Here is a 20,557-nt window from a genome sequence, read left to right on the forward strand (position 1 = left end):
TTTTTTTGTTAACCAATGTGTCCGGGCCAACTTACGCACACTTAATCTAACCCTAAACACGTCTAGATGTATGGGAATGAGTGATTAGGATTACATATACAAATAAATCCGAAACTTAACCAATTGAGACTGGATAAGCCCTGATTAGTCTATATTTACATGATGGAAATAAGGGAGAGGGTTCCCGAAAAGGCAACATGTCCCCTAGGTTAGCGCAAGGGCCAATGGCGGTGCCCACGGAAGCAACAAAAATGGCAGAATTTCTGCCTTTCACAAGGGGAGGAGCGATCATTCTACTGCCATCATTGTTTGGGTGTAGAAACCATGCTACTTTCTAGGCTAATAATAATAATAAAAAAGAAATATGTCCATCTTGCATTCCCTACACCCAGACATGCCTAAGTGTAAGAAGACCTAGCTACTCGCATGCGTTGGGTATTTTCATGTCTAGTTGGTCTTGTGCGTAGGGATCGCTAGATGTACAAAGTTCCCTTTCCCTAATAATAATAATAATAATGATAAAAATAAAGGCAGAAAATAAGTGTGAGGCCAATGAGAGCACATGCAAGGGCATCAACACTCGACATGGGTGTCAATTTGTATGATATTGTCTATGGGCATAGGTTGCATGCAACTTGGTAGGGATTTTTCCCAAGTAACAATAAAAATAATACTAGCATTGTAAAATGTTGTTGAATTTTGTTATTGGACTCAAGCTCAACTCAATCCCTATTTTAGTGTCTCGTATAAACACTCTTGGATTTCAGAATGATCGACATAGTTGATACTACCATACACATTATTGCTCGATTGACCCTAAAAAATTAACGCAACCTGCTTTGTATGAATCACATATTAGAACAATAAAAAAATGATTGGAACATCAACTATCCTCGTGTATGTTTCATCGGGTTCAAGAATAGAGATCTAGCAAAATTCATTGGTGTTGCAACTTGAAAATGGATACATATCAATTGAAAACCATGCAGACTTTGGTGATTATTATTCTATTATGGTATATTGAAGACGATACATTATGAAGTTTTGCCACATGCATATTTAGGCTTCATTTGGTATGCAATATTGGAATTCATTATATGTTGATAATGCATTTTGAGATACTAAAAACAACTAAATGTATTATGAGAGGCTAAAAGCAGTGCTAACAACAATTACAATGCATTATCAACCTATAATATATTTCAAGAATGCATACCAAATGCAGTCTTAAGGTTAAGCATGTAAATCAATTAGAATTGACCATCATCACCAATTTCTAACTTGTTATATTTAGAGATGCCCATCATTGAGATGGATGCTAGAGGAGTCTTGATTCAATTGTATACATAATCTATGAAAAGGTGTAGTTGACTGTCTCTTCATAAAAAAATGCAGTGGACCAACCCAACCATCCATTGTTCATGATTTGATACCTTTCGTGGGATGTCTATAAAGAATGTGTTATAAAAATTTGGGGGATGGTTCCCTAAAAGGCAGCATGGCCCCTTATGTTATCATGGGGTTAATGAAAGCCCCTGTGGAAGCATCAACATGGATGGGATTTCCATCTTTCATAAGGATAGAGTAGTCGTTTTGCCATTCTTCGTGTTTAAGCGTAGGAGCCATGCTGCCTTTTAGGCTATTTTTCCCCTAAATTTTTATATAGTTTGAAAATAAAAATTATGCTAATCAACTGTAAACTTTATGATTCTTGTGGTTGTAATGTTTTTTATTTGAATCCTATCATTACAAATAATTGGTTGGTCGTACAATAAAAGTAAAAGGGTAGTATCTGATAAGAGAAAGAGACTAATCAATAATTGAAATAATCAATATTTGTGATTCAACCATTGCTGCATTAGAACCAATTAAAGGTTCTTTTGTAACCACAAGTACAAGGATGGGATTCCATAATACGTTCCACATCAAAATTTATATTCTTATTTATTTTCCTTCTTCTTGTTACTAGAAGTGCAATTACCACATCACACTCATTAGAATACGTGATTGACTTGGATGAACATGGCTAAACATATGTGATTAAGGATTCTAAACCCAACTTACCCATCACATTCACCCTAAATTAAATAAGGAATCGCTGAAAAGTAAATTAATGTAAGTTTACAATGAAATTTTTTTAAAAATATATAATTTGTGTAATATAAACTTTGATGATATGTCAAGAGATGTCTTGATCACTTTAAACTCACTTCTACGACATTTTTCTACATGTTGTACTTTTTGTTAAGTTTCAATAAAAAAAAAAATTTGGCCAAGAAAAATAATAACATATAGACGAGATCTGAAAATTAGATAGGCGGGGATACAAGTTTGAGGGTTTCCTGTCTATCTAAAGAGAATCTTCCATTGTCCTACAAAGCCGTCTTGAATATTAAGTGAATTAAATATGTTTATGTCAAAGTGATAAGGAAAAAGATTCTCGAGCCATCAAGGGAGGGTATGTTAGTACTTTTCTTTTTATCTGATTCTTCTTTACATAAAGTACATGGGGCTGTTTACAAGACACTTTTTATAAGCATATTTATAATTTTTTTTGGGTGAAAAAGCCATATTTAGAACTTGACGCATTTTAGTTGTTTATTGTATTATTCTCAAAAGTTTTTTAAATTCTGGATATGTAAGAGTTTATAACAATAACTTCAAAGTGATTTATTGCTATGTTATTATCAAAGGAAAAAAAAATTGGCCACTATGGTGCAACCAAGTAGTTGCAAGCCTCGTAATAGAATAATTCACTTCACTTTAGGGTTCACAAACACCCTCTTAGTTTTAATATTCTTCAAAATGCCTTTTAAGATATTTTTTTTTTGCTGCTACAGGAATTGCAGCTACTGCAAGTCTGCAACCAGACAACAACTAAATTTCATTAATCAAAAGCTATCACTATGTGCATAATTTTTTAATGCATGTGAAATGACAATATCAATCTTCACAAAAAAAAAGATAAAGTAACAAATTATATGACACCTTAAGGATGCTAATAGGAAAATCCTTTACATAAAATAACCTTGTTGCATTTTTTGCGTACAAAAATGCTCCATCACACCCATTGGTATGCTCCTCTATGTCGCATTCTCATATAACCCTCTCTCCTTGAAAGTTTAAGGGCAAATTTTTCTTTGTGATAGTGTCGAGACAGGTACACTAGCACCTCTAACTATGATTTCAAGTATCAGTCTTGTATTGATTGATCGCTGATCGATCCAGATCAGTTATTCGTATTGTTTCAGGGATAAAATAGTAAAAAATCTGTATTTTACAAAAAACAAGGAAAAACCAATCGATACCTACCGATGTGATCTGGATCGATATGGGATCGATGTTGGCAAATGTCGATACCGTCTCCTAAATCCATGCCTCTAATTCTCCTTGTCACATGAATAGATTTTACTGTTGACATGTATAGAAGATACAATTTTATCACACCTTATTGTCCTTCCAAGCTCCTCTATCTCTTTGGGCTTACCCCAATTGAAATTTCCCTTCCATAACTGTACTTGGAACAGTTGGGGCTCCAGAGTCCAGAGTCCAGAGTCCAGACCAGTTACCGACTACATGACTCAACACGCGGGGTATGAAACAACGCAAAATCCCAGGACTGATCCGTAAATTCGAAATTTATTAAGGGCATTTCGTCATTGTAAAAGGAATTATCCGGATTTTCCATAGACGGCCGGAAATAAGGAATCCATTTTCGAACACGGTCTCTTCTCTCTCTCTCTCTCTCTCTCTCGTCTCGAGCAAGGTCAATTGATGCTTTCACAAAACCCCAGCTTTTCTAGACCTAGATTATCTCCCCTCTCAATATCTCGCGGTCTTTGATCGACCATGTGGGGATCCCCACTTCTATTATAATTTTTTCAGTGGAAGTACTGTAAAAAGATTCAATTTTTTTTCTCCGGTAGGCTCTACGCCGGGATTCCGACCATTTTTCCGTCGGGTCTTTGTCGATCTCAGATTTGGTGATCGAGCGGCAACCCATTTAAATGTTTATTTGAAGATCAACGTTGAGTGCAGCGGGGAATTTGATTCTGTTCCAAGCGTCAAAGTTAGGGTTTTGAGAACTGTAATTGCTACAGCTTTTCGTCATGCCGCGGAGTTCTCGACACAAATCTCACAAGCAACACAAGAACAGTTCTAAAGATGCTAGAGAATACTCGGACTCTGAAGAAGATGGGAATTTGAAAGATAGGAAGGGTAGGGAAGAAGCTGTAGTTAGGGTTTCTAGGGATTCAGCGTCTGGTGAGAAACGAAAAGTTGCTTCGCAGTCGCAGGATGGTAAAGATCTGTTTGCTCCTGGTAATGGTGACTTATCAGACGATTATGTTGCTTCGAAGAGACGAAAGGATAGGGCCGATGTGACTGTCACTGATCGGTGGAACGGTGGCGAAGACGAGCGAGGAGAAAGTGTTGTCAGGGATAAGGAGGTGAAAGGGGATCGTTTGCGGCCGGAGTCAGAGAAAGTCCCAAAGTCAAAGGTTTCAGTTGATTCGAAGAGTAAGTCTAGCAGAAGGAATGACAGTTTGAGTGATAGGAAGGACGAGAAGGCGGGTGTTGCAGTGGAGAGCGAGGAAGTCAAAAAGGGTAGCAATAAGGTTGAGTCAAAGCTCAAAGCGGAAAAGGGTTCTGGTCGGAAAGAGGTTTATCAGTACAGGGATGTGAAGGAGAAGGAACGAGTGGCAGATAAAGATAGAAAGGTTCAAGATGGTAGACGTGAGAAATCCATCGACACCGTAGTAGTGAGTGAAGTTAGTAGGAAGCGCGGATCTCAATCTGGTACTTTTGAAGAAGACCGTCCAGTGAAGCATGTAGAAAATACGGGTAAGGTAACTGATCATTGTTTAAAATCTTATCACTGGGTTTGGAGAGTTAGCTTTCTTTTACTGATGCTCTTGACTATGGATTTATTTATTTATTGTTATAAAAGGGAATTAGAGTGCGTGGTATAACAAAACTGAATTTCCACAAACTTAGCAGTTAAGAATCTGATATCTCTTTCAAGATAGGTGAGATGGAAGTGTAGGAAAAGGGTTACACATTCTGTTTTGGTCAAATTCTACTACTAGAATATCTAAAGACGTTGGCATTCCCATGTATAAGTTTCGGGTTATTTAAAATTTCCCTGTCTGAAGTTGGATATGGCTCTGCCCAGAAATTTTGACATAAAGCAGTCCAATACTATGTTCTGACAGGAGATAAGTATATTAGACCTCAGAGAATAAGTATATTACAACACAGTAGGTTATTTTCCTAACCTCCATCCCTGCTCCTGGTGGTTGAGCCCGAATATGCCTTCTGCTTCAAGCAGTAGTGCCACTGGCACCTTCAAATTTTATCCTTCCTTTCGTTTGTGCTTGTTGGTTGTTCTATTATGCTAATTGATTTACTTAGTATGTTGGAGTAACTCTGTTGCTATGGCCTCAATATTGGAACACCTCACTTGCCTTAATATATTGCAACTGATCAAGTGCCCTTTTCACAAAAAAAGTCCTGGGCTTGTATTGCATTATCAGGGGTGTCATTTGGGTCATGAACTGTTGTTTTTTCCCTTTCTCATGGTGAACGGATTGGAACACTTGATGGCTGTGAAATGTTTTCCCTTACCCCCCACCCCAATGGCCTAACCACCAAAAAAAAAAAAAAAAAGAGCTGCCCTAGATGGCTGTGAATAGAAAGAGGGCTAACTTCCTTATGTGGATGAGAGTACTCATCTCCTTATCTAGTGCAAAAGTATGATGAGATAGCTAGGTTTTTCTAGTATGGCCAAGAGCTTTGTACTCGAGCCATCGTTTCTGTTTGGAGAGCTCACCTGGGAAGAGAGCTTCTTTCATCTTTGCAAGCTGCTTTCAGTTGGTTATATGTTGACGTTTATTACCTTTCTTTGATATGGAAAGTTTTAATCTGTATTATTTTTGAAAAGATGTTTGCTGAAGATTCTGTTGACTTGCCTACTTATTGGTTAGACATATGATCTGATCTTTTATCAAATGAGGTAATTCTGCTTGTTAGAAAGGAAGTGGGCCTTAAGATAAAATTGGAGGGCAAGTGTCTTAGGGCTATTATGGGTCACAATAGCTCCTAAAATTCAGATGTAGATGCATGCCTATATGTTTGATGGATCATTTGCACCTGAGGAATATTTGAATATCTCCAGAATAGGAAGCTCAAATTCCTCCTCAATATTAATAACAGATGAGGTGTACTCTTTGGGGCCCAAGGAATTCCGGGTTCTGGTTTCGAGCCTGGATTCAAACCTAAATATTTCTTGTTTCATGAAATTTCGCTCTAAACCTTGTAGAAACCTGGAAAGGTTTCAGTGGATGGTTTCGAGACCCAAATGACCAAATTAGGTCCCAAAACTTCTAGGGAACCCTTAACCGTATTTTAGGACCTCTAAACATAGTAGAACCTTTAGATTGTAAGAAAACACACCCAAAATGGTAGTTTGATTTTGGACCCTAGGTTGGTAGTATACGTTGTGCGCTGCAGTATACGTGCATTCTCTAATACGGTTAATGCTGTGTAAAACTCAGACATACATAAAATTGAGCTCCAACCACTAAATAGTAACCCAAAATTTGTTGCTAGAAGATCATTTTTTTTTTCCAGAAAATAAAAAATATTTTAAAATAGAAAATTAAATTCGACTCAATGAAGTCATTAATCGCCGTACGATGTCTAACATATAGAAAATTAAAGGCCAACCACCAAGTTTTTACCCTCTTTTTTTTTTTGTAAAATCATTTTTTGGAAAAGTGATATAACTTTGAATGTTGCACAAAAATTCCACAAATGCAGCAAATTGTTGATTTATATGCCATTCCACTACTGCCCAACAACTTGTTTCAGGTTTGTATGCGAATGATTTGGACAAAGGTCAGAATAAACCAAGTTTCCACAAACCTTGTCATGAAACTCACAATTCCGTTCTAGTACATTTTATATTAAGACTCGGATTGTTTGATGGATAGTTTTGGGGTGAGAATAAAGGGGTGTGATACTTTGAAGGTTTTTCATGAATTTCCGAAAATCAAAGTTTGTATGTATCTGGTGGTAACGTTACCGACAACATGCATTAAATGCTAAAATGCTATAGTATTTTGTTTGCTTTTGTGGCAAGGGAATTATCCACTCCACCCTTCTTCAAAGTCCTGCTATATTCCGTAGGATTTCGTGGAAAGGTGGGGATATGGTTTATATTATTATTTTATTATTCCACTCCATCCTTAATTACCTTTTCCTCTCCTTGCCTTTGTTGCATCTTGACCCTATTACATGTGGGACTGGCCCACGACTTTTCCATTTCCAGTCATTTTTGCCCGCCAAACAAAGGTCCTACAGGTTTATATTGTTTTGGTTGAAACGATACCGAAACCACACTTATCAGCGAAATTTCGCTGAAATAGAGAATTTGGACCAAAACCTTGCACTTTTTACATGTTGCATGGAGTTTGGTTTCGACATCTTGCAAAACAAAATATTTTGTGGAATTCCGGCGAAACCTTGAATATTGATGGCCTCGCTTTTGGCTGTCCAAACGACTTGGCCACTCAACCAATGGTTTGATCTGGATTCTTTGCTAAAAACTGCAACCATTTTCACCTTGTCCTTCCAATTGATCCATGAAAATTCTGTTATCAAGTCAAACTTAGTGCTATGCTTTCACACGTATATATATATTTGGCTGTATTATAATTGGTGTAGCAAATAACTAAGTAGTTCAAGTGAAAAGTATTGGAAGGGAACATCAAACTGGGACCATTTTAGAGCATGGGATCATAAAAGGACATTTACTGGTTGTCTTTAATGAAAGACAGGTATTTACATGGGCAAATGAATGTCTACCCATTTCACATTCATATTTTGACCCTATGTGACATAAATTTATAAATTTATAAGTTTGAAGTGTTCCTGTTGGAAAAAAATTTGGAAGTACTTTTTTTGTTGGTCATTGAATTCTAAATTATGTAAATCTGGTGGAATTTATTATATCTCAAAGGCATGTGTTTTGAGGTTGAGTGGATGGTAGGGAAGTAAACAGGTGAAAACAACTTGTCTTCAAGAAAGGGGCTGGAGGATATGATATTGTGGACAAGCTCTTTAGTAGCTGCTGGCTGCTGCTACATGAGTGTGAGGGCATATAGCAGCTGAATATTTGGAATTTGGATCAGTGACAATGCTGGCTTATTTTTATTTTTCTCTCAAGAGTATCATGTAGAGTTAGGCATATTGTGCAAATAATAGCTGTGGTAGGTCAAATGGAAGGGATCAGCATACTGAGTCGCAAGGTCTCTTGCATGGGATGGAGATACGATGGTTTGCATTACATTAGCAATCTTCATCTTCAAATTCTTGTGTTTCAGACATGGCGTCTACTCATTTGGTGATTTTGTGTATGCACCTCATGGTGTTCTCTTTCACTATTGCTAAATCTTTGGTCAAGGGAAAGTTATTTGCAGCTGTTTGATGGTATTGAGACCTTCCATGAAGATTTACATTGAAGTGAAGTAATTTATACTGGAGAGTCCTATATGTGAACTTCTAAGACCGATAATCTTGCCACCAGAAGGAAGATTGTTCGTTTCTGGTCGTATTCTTTTTTATTATTTCTTATTAATAATCTGGAATCTCTTCCTTGTATGGTTTGCTTGAAATGATGATTTCTTGGAGACCAAGTAGTAAGGATGAATAAATCGATATCAGCTAGTTCCCTCCCCCCCTCTCTCTTTCTCTCTCTTCCTCAAGCATTATTAAGAGGGTCAATCATCCTTTCGAACTTTTGCTCTTCCAAATTTATAAAATGCTATTATCGTCTTGCATAACTGTGACTCCTTGTTGGAGGGCTTTGACACTACATCCTAGCATTGCTGGAGAGTGTGGTACAAGGAAAGGAATAGATTTCTTAAAACTTAAAAGGTAGAAGGAGTGATAAAGATGAGTTGACCTTTTCCAGTGGAAAGAGTTGGTTGTTAGTTGTTTATGCGAGCGGAGTATGATATTGTTCAGTGTTTGTTGTACTATGATGTTGGATCATAGGACTACTATGGAAATAATGAAAGTTAAATCAAATTCTCATAGTTAATCTTTTGAACTGTGTTGCTATTCTAAATATATCAGGATGCTTTGTGATTGGACAAGAAAATGCCAAACTTCTTGATTTGGTCAAGAAAGATTGTGTTAGGGATGTATTTTAGAAATTGTTCATGTGTTGTTTGGAATGGGAAAACCCAATAGTTTAATCTTTTTTGCTGGTGAATGTGCACTTCAATATGATTGAAGATCACGTTACAGATGGATGAGAAACTGCTCTGAGGATCCTTGATTTTAGTCACTGATTATGAATTTATTTTTTCTTTTAATGCTCATATAGTGGCCGGTTTTATTTTGAATGAACCTGCTTAGCTATTGCTTAGTTTCAGTGGAATCTTTGCCTTTAATATATTTTTCCAATAGATGTTTTCATTTTAATCTCTAAATTTCCTCCGGCTAAATGAGTTGTTGCTTTAGTCTGATAGGTTGGTTCTATATTTACTGAATCTTTGCGTGAATCTTTTGTGTCAATGATTTTTTCAAGTTCACTCTTCTTTCAGGGTTACTTATCTCTAAAATATCACTCTTCCTGGAGTTGTGTTCAGTGAAATTTCCAGTGGCTATAGGCTCTTTGGAGCAACACTTGTGACTTTGCGTGGGTAGTGGTTGGTTGCCTTATAGGGGCTTACTCCATTCTCTCTCTCTCACTCCCTCCCTTATAAGTAACATTATATCCTCACAAGGACTCACAAGGAGGTATTATGATATTTAATTTATTTGTGGATGTTCCTTTTTTTTTCCTCTTCCCCTCTTTTGATAGGCCGGCATAAATGAAAATTTTATTAGGGAGGAAGTATATAATTTACGAGTATACTAGCATATTAATATCTAAATGAAAATATGCAATGACTTGCAATTCAGGACTCTATAAAAATTAAAAGAATTTGGCAGTCATAGTTGTAGTCTAGGCGACCCAAGGCGTTGGAGGGGGCCTAGACGCAAGACAACACCAACAAGGCAACCAAGGTGACCTACACCTAGGCATCGCCTTGACAACTATGGAGGCAGTTTTCTCTTTACTAGTTATCCTTAATGATCTCCAACTATTGAGCATATCTCAGGATAGCCTCTATCACTCATCTCATACACCAACAACAGCAAGCATCTGAGGCCCATTTTGAGTTTTACCCTTTCTTTTTTAACTGGAAATTCTGTCCATTTGCGGAATGGCAGTTGATGATTTAGGTTTGGAATCTTGAAGCTGGTTGAATAATTTTGTAAGTCCTCATTCCCTTGTTTGGATCCACTTCTTCTCTGCCCCCTTCCTCCCCCCTCCCCCCTCCCCCCTCCCCACCTCCCACCTCCCACCTCCCAAGAAAAGGAATATTTGTGTGACCAATTTTTTGGGGGTAAAAATATGTTATTTCAATTGATTCTTTGCTGATACCGTGATCACTAATGAATATGAATTTTTTCTGAGTTTATTTACCTTCTTATCTTTGAAGTCTGGAATTGGAGATTGTTCAGTTTTGAGATAGTTGAAAGTTCTAACTGCATTTAGAGTCTTAAAATCAGTAAATCACAGTCTCAATAGTTGTCTTGATTTTCGTATTTTTTTATCTAAGTTTGGGAAGAAAGCCTCATAATGGTCGTAATTTGTTTGCCTTTCTTCCTGTTTGTTGATCTGTGAGATGTATTATGTATGCAATTAATTGTGGGGAATTAGTGCCATGGATTTTGGGAGGGCTTTTAAATATTCAAGTATGACCAACAAAGCTTATTTTGTGATTGTAGCAGATGTACATGGTGGTGTTTGTTGGTCGTTCTAATTATGTGGTGCTGTTGGTGTTGGCAGTTGAGGTCTATATGGTCTTATTGTATCTTGACTTGTGATTATGTGGATACTGTGCTATACGTAGATGTGTGATTATGTGGAGCGTTGGTAATTATTCATGGTCACCATATGGATTGTTTTTAAGTAGCTGTCTTCTGGTACTTGCAAAATTTATTGTTTGATTAAGACTTAAATGGTGCTTGCACCTTGAGTGGCTTTAAGTTTTTGTGGCCCTGGTATGTGGAGGCATTGTTGTTAAGGCGTTCAGGTTCCTTCTTGGGTTCAAGGTGACACGACATCTTGTTTGATGCAAGAAAGGCTGGCACTGGAAGGCTAGGTGACATCTTGGTTGTCCCGGCATTATGCCTTGTGACAGCCTTATATTATATCAGTTTTTTTTTCTGACACCTCAAGAATTTACGTTGATTTATGTTTTTTGCTTTTTTATTTTTTATGGATGTGCTATCATATCCTATGGTTCATTTATTATATGTTGGTTTTCTCATATTAGGTCATTACTAGCATATTTAAATCACATTGCATTGATATGGCTTCTATTTTGCATATATACGCATTACAGGGCATTCCTAGTACATGAGGCTCCTGCCACTGTGGGGGATTGGGAAAGTCATAATGTACAGAGCCTTACCCCTGCTTGGTGGAGAGTTTCCTGACTCTATGTTGCATATAAGCTATAATTATATAACATTATCATTGCTATATTACATATACTGCATGCTTAGGGTGCCTAGGTGCTCTCCTCCAACACCTTGGGTCACCTAATCGCCTTGACAATTGTGTGTGGAGGTGATCTTAACATTGTCTACTGATCAGATTGGAACAATGCTACTCATCTGAACTTGTGGAGTTGACATGTCAAAGTTTACGCCTTGGGTCTGTACCATCTATGTTTCACCAAAAGCTTAAGTTTATACTTGACGACAAACTGGTGACGATATTGGTGGACTTAGAATTCGTCAATGTCTTGGCCTTTACGGGTAATGGTACTTACTCAACACCGTTTAACACTTCTGTTGTTTAACTCGAGGTTCAAGAACTCGTTTTGTTTCCGTGGTTTCAAAACCACTAAAATACTGAAATTTCGCTGAAACAGTGTACTTTTTCCATGTTTTTTGTTTGCGTGGGGGGTGGGGTAATGGCCGAAATTAGCGAACTGTATGAAACAAAATGACCAGGATGACTGAAATTTCGACGAAATAGTGCAATTTTTTTTTACTGAAATGAGCAAAATTTCAAAACAAAATGACCAAAATTTCAGCGAGATTACGAAAATATGACAAAAATTGTGTCTTTTTGTATTTCATATGCACTTTCGTTTCGGAAAAAAAAAAAAAAACTGAAATATCTGAGTTTCGCAGAGTTTTCGAACCATGGTTCAATTAGGCGGGTTCCATCTAGAAAACCAGAGCCTAAGAAAAAAAAAGTTTCCCTCTACCACAGGTCAATAGCTGCAACATAGCTATTTGTAATATGTTCAAAAGCATTTATGGGGTCGGTGTTCTTGGAAAAATTGATAAGACCTATTTGCATGATTAATCTCTTTTTGTCGTATTTTGTATGTGATAGCAAGTTAAAATCTTTATGGTTTTTCTAAAATTTTAGTTGATTCTGTACTTAATTCCAAATTTCCAATTGACGCCTAAGGCTGCAAACACTCTAGCTACTATGCTAGCCAAGCAAGGTGTGCACAGGTAGACTTGAGGTACCGCTGTGATAGGTGTTTAATATACATTGACACATGTATCTTTCATTTATTTGGCCATGGTTACGTTTTAGACATGTGCTGACACTGCTGGACACTTTCAGCCTTTTCTTTTTTCATTTTATTTTATTCTCTTAAGAATGAAAGAATGCGAGGTGGGGAGAGAGATTGCCTATAGTCAAAATCATTACACTCTTATATTTTATGGATGTGTTTGCATGTACAGTTTTTGTGGTTGCAGTGTTAGACACCTCTTACCGGGGTTGGTTACGGAGGTGCACCTCATTCTTTGTAATTTTTCTCTTCTAAAGCTCCAAATTAATGAGAATGGGTGTTGTTCATTGACAAATTCTGATGTGCACCTCATTCTTTGTATTGTTCTCTCTTGAAACATTTTTTAGGGGCTTTATTGTCTCAATAGGTATGCTCTCCCACAAAGCTTGGAAGACCATTTAACTTTATGTGTATCCTTCATTGATCTACTTCCATCTCTAATCTCTCTGTGGGAATGGATCATGTTGGCTCATCAATGCTTTTCTTGCAACGTCTTTATAACTGTTTGAACCTTTTTTTTTTATGATTCTAGTCCATTGTGGTATAGTTCACATTTTGAATCCTAGATTTCAAATCCAATTTTAACGAAGTTTCTAAGTCCAATTTCTTAGTCCTTGAACACCTTTTCAAGACTGATTCGGGAATTGAATTTTAGATCTTACCAAACCACCACAATTTGAGTTTCACTATGTTTTATGTTTAATTTGTATTTCCTTATGACTCAAGTTAGCTTTACTGCCTAACCGTCTCAGTTAGTGACCATTCCCATTCCATTTCTCATGTGTTATAGTGTACCGTTCCCCATATGTCATAATAGAGTGGATCAAACATTAGTTTCTTGCACACTATTGCATCATGAAATAATCCTAATGGGCATCTTACTTCCTTTTTAATAAACCTCACCCAAAGGAAAAAAAGGGGAAAATATTCCACGTTCTCATGAGAAAATGATCTTTGCTGATTCATTAATTCCGTGCTATTTATTTATAGCACCAAGAGATCCTGATTCGACATATTTCTGCTGGTTTTACCCCAGCATTTAGAAATTAGTTGATTGTACCAGTTTTTTTTAGATACTAATATGCTTCATGATGCTTTCTATGTGCCTAAACTAAATTTGCTAGGCATATGGCTCTGCGTAAGCCTGATGAACATGCATTTTTGTTAAATAATAAAGTAGATAAAGTTGATAAAAAAAGAACTGTTAATAACTTATAATTTATGTTAATTATATTATGGAAGAAGGAATGCTACCTGCTAGTGTATGTCTACGCCTAGACACAGCAGGTGCAAAAAGACGACTGATACTCCGCACTGACGATGATCACGCGTGCCCTACCATTGGCCGTACCTGCTGGCGACTGGCGTTTACCTGCGCCTGCTGGTAGCGTTCTCATACATATTCTTTTCTTTTGGTAAATTCTCATACGTATTCATGTATTTTAAAAAATTATGCTATATATAGATATTTGAGCATGTTGAGTTGGTTTAGCCATCAGAGAAACTTTCCTCTTTTGAAATTGGTAAAGAATTAAATGTGTTTAATAACTATGTTACAGTTGGCACCATTTCTGAATTGAAATTGGTTTTCCTATCATTTGTTAAGACAGTATTTTGTTTTTTCTCTAATGTTTGAGACTTTTGAGTAAATAATTTTATAGAGATGAAAGGAGCGTATTGGTATCCTCTCCCTCTCAACACACACGCACATGTGGGCTCATGCATAGTATCTCCTCTGCCCTTGTTTTTGTCTCATTAAACTTGCAACCATGTGGTTGTGATTTAGTGCATCTGTTGAGGTATGGGCTTTTAAGTGGCATACCGTGTTTCCAATCCATTATCCCTAGTCCCTTTTTTTATTTTTTATTTTTTTGGGGGGGGGGGTGTGTGTGGGGAATGAGCCAAAGGAGCTTCTTCTTTCTTGCCATAACCCAAAGCTCTTTGAAGTTTCAATTCAGTTGAATTGGAGAAACATTCAGTCCCTAATGAATCAGGGAAAAAAAATATGACTGTACCAGCTACAAGAAAAGACCTGTAAAACCACAAAAAATATTACTTTAGTATCTGTTAGTTTTCACTTTTACAGATCTAAGAAGCTCAGTTGGGTCAACATTAATTAGAAAAAAGGTTACTCCTTGGCCTTTCAAGTTACTGGACTTGGATCTATTGCTCTTCAGGTTTTAATGATGCTTCTCCTTTTTCCTCCACAATTTATAAAAAAAAAATCTCATATACTAATCTTTTTCTTCTTCACTAAATATCTTTAACGTGGTTATTTTTGTCTGTATTCAGTCTTTGTCCTGGTTGTCACCTCTGTTGCTGCGCATGTCTAGAATTCTCTGGTAACAGAGTTACCTTGTTCTTCCTTCCTATCTTCTATGGTTCCGAGCTTGTGGCACAGGAAACATTTAATAAATATTCTTTGATGGGCTTCTGCTATTTTTTTTTCCCTCTCCATATAAAATTTGGAGATTATTTCTGAGTATGGCAGTTTCATTTCATTTTCATTTCCTCTCAAACAGATGATGTTCCAATTTTTGGCGCATGTAAATTAACTTCTTGTACTTAAGATCCAATTGATTTTCCCACCCAATTCTTTGAGAAATTTATATTTTTCACGTATAACTTATCGGGCTCTTAATGTTTTCATGTTGGAGCCTGTTCACATCTTGATTATTTTATTGCTTTCCCCAGAGTGGCAAATACAAGATGAACTGCGGAATCCTGAACTCGAGAAAGAACTTGAGAAACGGATCAGGCGGCGGAGAGACAGCTCTATTGACAAGGATAAATATCAAGATAATACAAGGGATAGTAATGATAGACGATTGTCTTCCAGAGATGATAATGCCAAGAATGGAAAATATAAAGATGAAACGCTTAAAGATGGGAGGTATAGAGATAAGTACCAAGAAGAACCAGATAGGGATCGCCGGCACCGAGATGATAAGCATAGAGATGAGCGTTCAACTAGAGATCAAACTAACAACAGGTCTGAGCATTTTAGGGATGACAGCGATCGTCATAAGAAACCTAAGCCTTACGACAGTGATCATGGTGGTACACACCTTGATGATCGAGGATCTAGGTATAAAGATAGCCAGGGGAAGAAGAGATCTTGTGATGAGAATGAGGACCATACTGATGTTAAGTCTCGTAGTTCCAAGGAGCACCGTTCTGTTGTGGAGAAGAAATCGAGCAGTAGTAAAGCAGAGTTGAATGCTGATGGGGGGAAGTCCCAGTCATGCCATGTTGGCGACTCCCTTGCAACTAATAACAGACGGAAGAGCTCCCCAAGCACCAGTGCTCATGTTGCCAAAGATCAACATAGGTACCTTTTTTTCCTCCAGTTTTGTTATTTATTTGTAGTACTATTTCTCTGGAAACATGGAAGGAGTTGCTTTAGCATGTTTGGCCAAAGGCAAGCAACACCACAGGTTTGAGTCTAGCAAGGTAACAGCCTCTCTGCGAACCGGGGGTAAGGCTGCTTACATTATGAACCACCCTAGACCCCGCAGTGGCGGCAGCCTAGTGCACTGGGTACGCCTCCTCTACCACCCCCCCACCCCCCAAAAAAAAAAAAAATATATATTGTTAGCCTGTCAGATGATCATGATGGATGTACCATCAGTGTTTAAAGAGTTTAAAGAGAGAGGATACTAGGGAAGAGGCATAAGGATCAACCTTAAATAGAGATCAATTAATCATGAATTTGTGAAAAATATTATTAAAAAGGGGAGATCCATTGATATGACATATATGTGCCTAAATAGACTTTTGTTTTTTAATCTCTCATCTTTGTTATGGTTTTTTGTCTTTTCAGTAACAAATAATTTTCAAGATATCTTTTGCGTATGGGGTTGTCAATGCATTGGACCTGTTTTGGAACTGGGTTGATGGGCTACTAGGGTTGTAACTCAAAAGCTGTTTGGTTCAACTTGGCTTCCTTTCAGTGCTGAAGCTGTTTTAAAGCAATTTCCAATATGTTATAAGAAATGTATCCAACTAATAATCTTTCTATTCTAGAGTAAGTAATCCCTGTTAATTATTGTCATGTTGCTGTTTTCTGTTATCAGGAGTAACACTAAACAAGCAGCTTCAAGGTATAGAGACTCGGAAGAAAGATTCCGGCCAAATGTCAAAACTTCCACAAGGGATGTCACTGGTGGCTCTGCAGTGCAGGAAAGAACTTTTGAGGCTCGGTCCTTGGACAAGAAAGATGACAGCCATTTGGTTGAGCCATTAAATGAAAGGTCCCCACGATCAGATCACCAGGTCTCACCTATTCTCTTAATGGAGAAATCTCCATCATCGACAAGTATGGACCGCAGATACTCAGACAGAGCTGGTGCACGGAGGAGCCTCGATGTTGAAGATACTGGACATAGGAGTACTGGTTCGAAGGATGCAAGGGATTATACCAGTAATGAAGAAAGGGGGAGCCGTGAGTTGCCCTTGGAGAAACCGACAGTTGATGAGTATTCTCAGACAGGAGACACGGTATCTGTTACTTCATCTTTCAGTAGAATCGGTCACTTGCCCAGCATCTCACCATCTATTCTTCCTCCACCACCTCCTGTCAGGGCTGGGGTTGACAGCCCATCAGTTTTGGGCTCATCTGAACAAGAAAGTAGAGGTAAATCTACTAACCGCTTCAAGAGGAGTGGAGAACCAAGTGTGGGGCGAGTGCAGGGAAATACCTGGAAGGGTGTCACAAATTGGTCTTCACCAGTAGCAAATGGCTACATTCCTTTTCCACATCGTCCACCTCCGGGAGCTTTTCATCCAGTTATGCAACGGTTTCCTGCTTCACCTATTTTTGGTGTTAGACCTTCGATGGAATTAAACCATGCGGGGATTCCTTACCATATTCCTGATGCTGACAGGTTTTCTGGTCATGGACGCCCATTTGGGTGGCGGACTCCAGCTGATGAGTCTTGTCCACCCCATTTGCATGGATGGGATGCAAGTAATGGTGCCTTGGGGAATGATCCCCATATGTATGGCAGACCAGATTGGGATCAGAACAGACACCTGATGAGTGTTGGTGCTGACATGTGGAAAGGGCAAAATGGTAACATGAATATGGAGTTGTCTACTGTATCCCTGAAAGAGGATTATATTCCACATGCCCCACCGGAAGAAATTTGGCCTGGGCAGCCAGGTCAGCGGTCTCGGAATGAGCGGAACCGTCCTGGTCCCCGTGCTGAAAGCATTGAAATAAAGACAACCAGTAGCACTCCTGCACCAAAAGACGCTGCCAAAGCTCGTTCAAAAATAATCGAGGAGGAGACTCCTCAGCCTTCTAAAATATCAAGTGATGATGGTGCTCACTTTTGCAATGTTTATCTTGCTAAGTTGGACATTTCAGCAGACCTTACCCATCCAGAGTTGTATGACCGGTGTATGGCCTTATTGGACATTGAAGAGAAGACTACTGATAGTGAGGATGCTACCAAACATGTGCACCCAGATCTAGAGGTAGTATATTTTGGAGAAAAATGTCGCTTCTTTGATGGTGTATTTAATTTGTTCGTTTTAACGAGTTTGTTTCATTTCTTCTTATTTTTTCCCATCCCATCCCTTCTCTTTGACAGGTGGGTGCAGGGGTGAATTTTCATAGTACCAGTTTATGTGCTTCCCTTTTCCCTGCAATAAAGGATTCTGTTTTTCAGGTATATAACTGTCAGAAAATTTATTTGGTAACCTTTTTTCTTTAGTATTAGTCAGTGTAGTAAATTTAATCTATTGGTGTTTTTATGCATCTTCTACTTTGTGGCTAAAAGCATATTTCATGAGAGGAACACTAACAGTGTTGAAGGAGCATTATATAAAAATTTGAATATACTTTTGATATTCTTGCCAATAATCAAGGAAAAACAATGTAGAAACAATAATGTAGATGCTGGATTTGAATTACGTATGGCACTGCTGATTTTGTGCTTCTGAATCTGCAGAGAGCCATGGCCCTCTACAAGGAGAGTGGAGAGAGAGCCAAGGTAAATGCTTTGCGATCTCCTGAATCAGAACCATTGAAGGTGCAAATTCCCTTTGGTGAGAGACTGGAACACCTTCCAATTTCCAATGAGGTGGTGGAAGGTCCTGTTTCAGCTTCTAATCGGGAGGAAGTGGAGGGGCCAGTTCCAACTTCTGAAGTACGGGAAGCAGAGGATTCGATTCCAGCTTCCAAACAAGGGAAGGTGGAGGAGCCAATTCCAGCTTCCAGTGAGGAGAAGTTTGATGAGATGCAGGTTTTGATTTCTGCTCTTGCTGACGAGAAGGGAGAGGAGCCGATACCGATCCCTGGTGAGGATAAATCAGAGGAAATGTTTCTAAAATCTAATCATGACGGAGTAAATATAGTTGGAAGTACTTATCAGGAGGAATCAGAGGAAGCAGTAGGTGATCACTTCTCTTCCCTTGAAAATGCTTCACTGGTTGCCAGAAAAGATAATGACATGAATGGTACCAACAGTCCTAGAGTCAGTCCTCATGCCAATAGTGCCGAGGAAAGGCAGGGTTTTGGTGATCTTATATGTGGTCCTGTAGGTTTTTCTCATGGTTCTGAGGCATGTGAGGCATTGACGCCAGAGTCAATTGAGCGTGGGTTAGTAAATTTAAGTCGGATACATCATTCTCCTGAAAGTACACATTGAGACAATTTCTATTCCATATGTTATGGGAATGCCAATATCATAGAAAGCATGCAATTTCTTTCATATTGTTCTTTTATGTTTGTCAATTTCACCTATATAGATAGCATTGTCCATTGTTGGTTTTTCGATTTGTCAAAGGGGACCGGATAGATGGGATCCCAGCAGGGATCTTCAAAATCCGTATCATATTGATTTCTTTTTCGACGGCTTAGATTTGAGCTTGTGAGTTGTGAAAGGATGATGAGGTTTGCTGAATTTATAATTTGGTGCCAAATGATCCTATTGTGTGGCTTATTCCTGGAATATCAGGTATTCTGTTTCAGAAGTATCCCTCTCGACCTGTTATTTCTGAAGTTTGTGTCATTTTGGAGACTTGACACCCCTAGCCTTTGTGGGAAATTTGCAGTGCCGGTAGAATTTAGGGCTCGGATGGATTGATGGGAAATCTCTCATATTATGGTAAGCTTTCCTTCCTCTTTCAGAAGAAGATATATCTGAAAATATTTCTACACTCTAAATGGATTTCTTTTCTACTGAGACTTGTGGAATCTTGGTTTTTAGGAATGTATCGTTCCCCCTCAGGGGTTTTATTCCGGGTATCATATCGAACCGTATCGGTTGGTTTTACCCTTATTTTTCATTAAAAAAAAGTATTTTTGATGATCTTTCCTTTGATCCCATACCAATACCAGATCGAGGATCATTACTAATACTTATTATATTAACTAAAATAAGTAAAAAAAAAAAGTCAAAAATAAAATTCAAATCGAAGTAATGGGGGATTAAATAAGGGTTTTACAAATTACAACAACTTATCATGGCAATTCAGTGAAAAAAAAAATTAATACCTTTTTTATATTATTATGCCAATTTGGATTTGTCATGGAATAGCTTCTCAGCCAAACTGGTCCCCATGTAGAAAGGCGTCTACGGCAAACCGGTAGCCATGTTTCATGCTCTATTTTATAGGGAATCAAAGCTTTGGGAAAGATCACCCTTGGTTGAATCAACGAGACGAGGTTGATCTAAACTGACTGATCTGTATCGAGTAATGTGTTGATGTTGGACTGTACGGAAGGTCAACACCTGCTCAGCCATCTATGGCGTGAACATGATTTCTTTGGTTTGTTCTTGGCATGAATTTAGTTCCCGGTATCAGTCACTGCCGCAAGTGATACAGATTTTCAAATCAAAATAGTATTTTTTTTTTTTAGTGAAAAAAATACATCTGTACTGTGT

General features: G+C 38.0%; 1 protein-coding gene across 5 annotated transcripts; it reads left to right on the forward strand.

Moving 5' to 3' along the window:
- Positions 1-3,704: 3,704 nt before the first annotated feature.
- On the forward strand, positions 3,705-19,381 carry LOC122066216 (zinc finger CCCH domain-containing protein 13-like). 5 transcript variants are annotated; one of them, XM_042630038.1, is made up of 6 exons: positions 4,704-4,842; positions 11,720-11,889; positions 15,357-15,993; positions 16,739-18,143; positions 18,260-18,337; positions 18,620-19,381. In XM_042630038.1, the coding sequence occupies exons 2-6, from the start codon at positions 11,793-11,795 to the stop codon at positions 19,316-19,318; spliced, it is 2,916 nt and encodes a 971-aa protein (XP_042485972.1). In that variant the 5' UTR covers positions 4,704-4,842; positions 11,720-11,792; the 3' UTR covers positions 19,319-19,381. The 5 variants fall into 5 exon arrangements, with proteins under 5 accessions (XP_042485971.1, XP_042485972.1, XP_042485974.1 ...); XM_042630040.1 differs by having other exon boundaries at positions 11,720-11,883; XM_042630039.1 differs by having other exon boundaries at positions 4,710-4,847.
- The last annotated feature ends 1,176 nt before the right edge of the window (positions 19,382-20,557 follow it).

Source organism: Macadamia integrifolia, unplaced genomic scaffold (assembly GCF_013358625.1).
Source record: "Macadamia integrifolia cultivar HAES 741 unplaced genomic scaffold, SCU_Mint_v3 scaffold23, whole genome shotgun sequence".
Classification (NCBI taxonomy): Eukaryota; Viridiplantae; Streptophyta; class Magnoliopsida; order Proteales; family Proteaceae; genus Macadamia; species Macadamia integrifolia.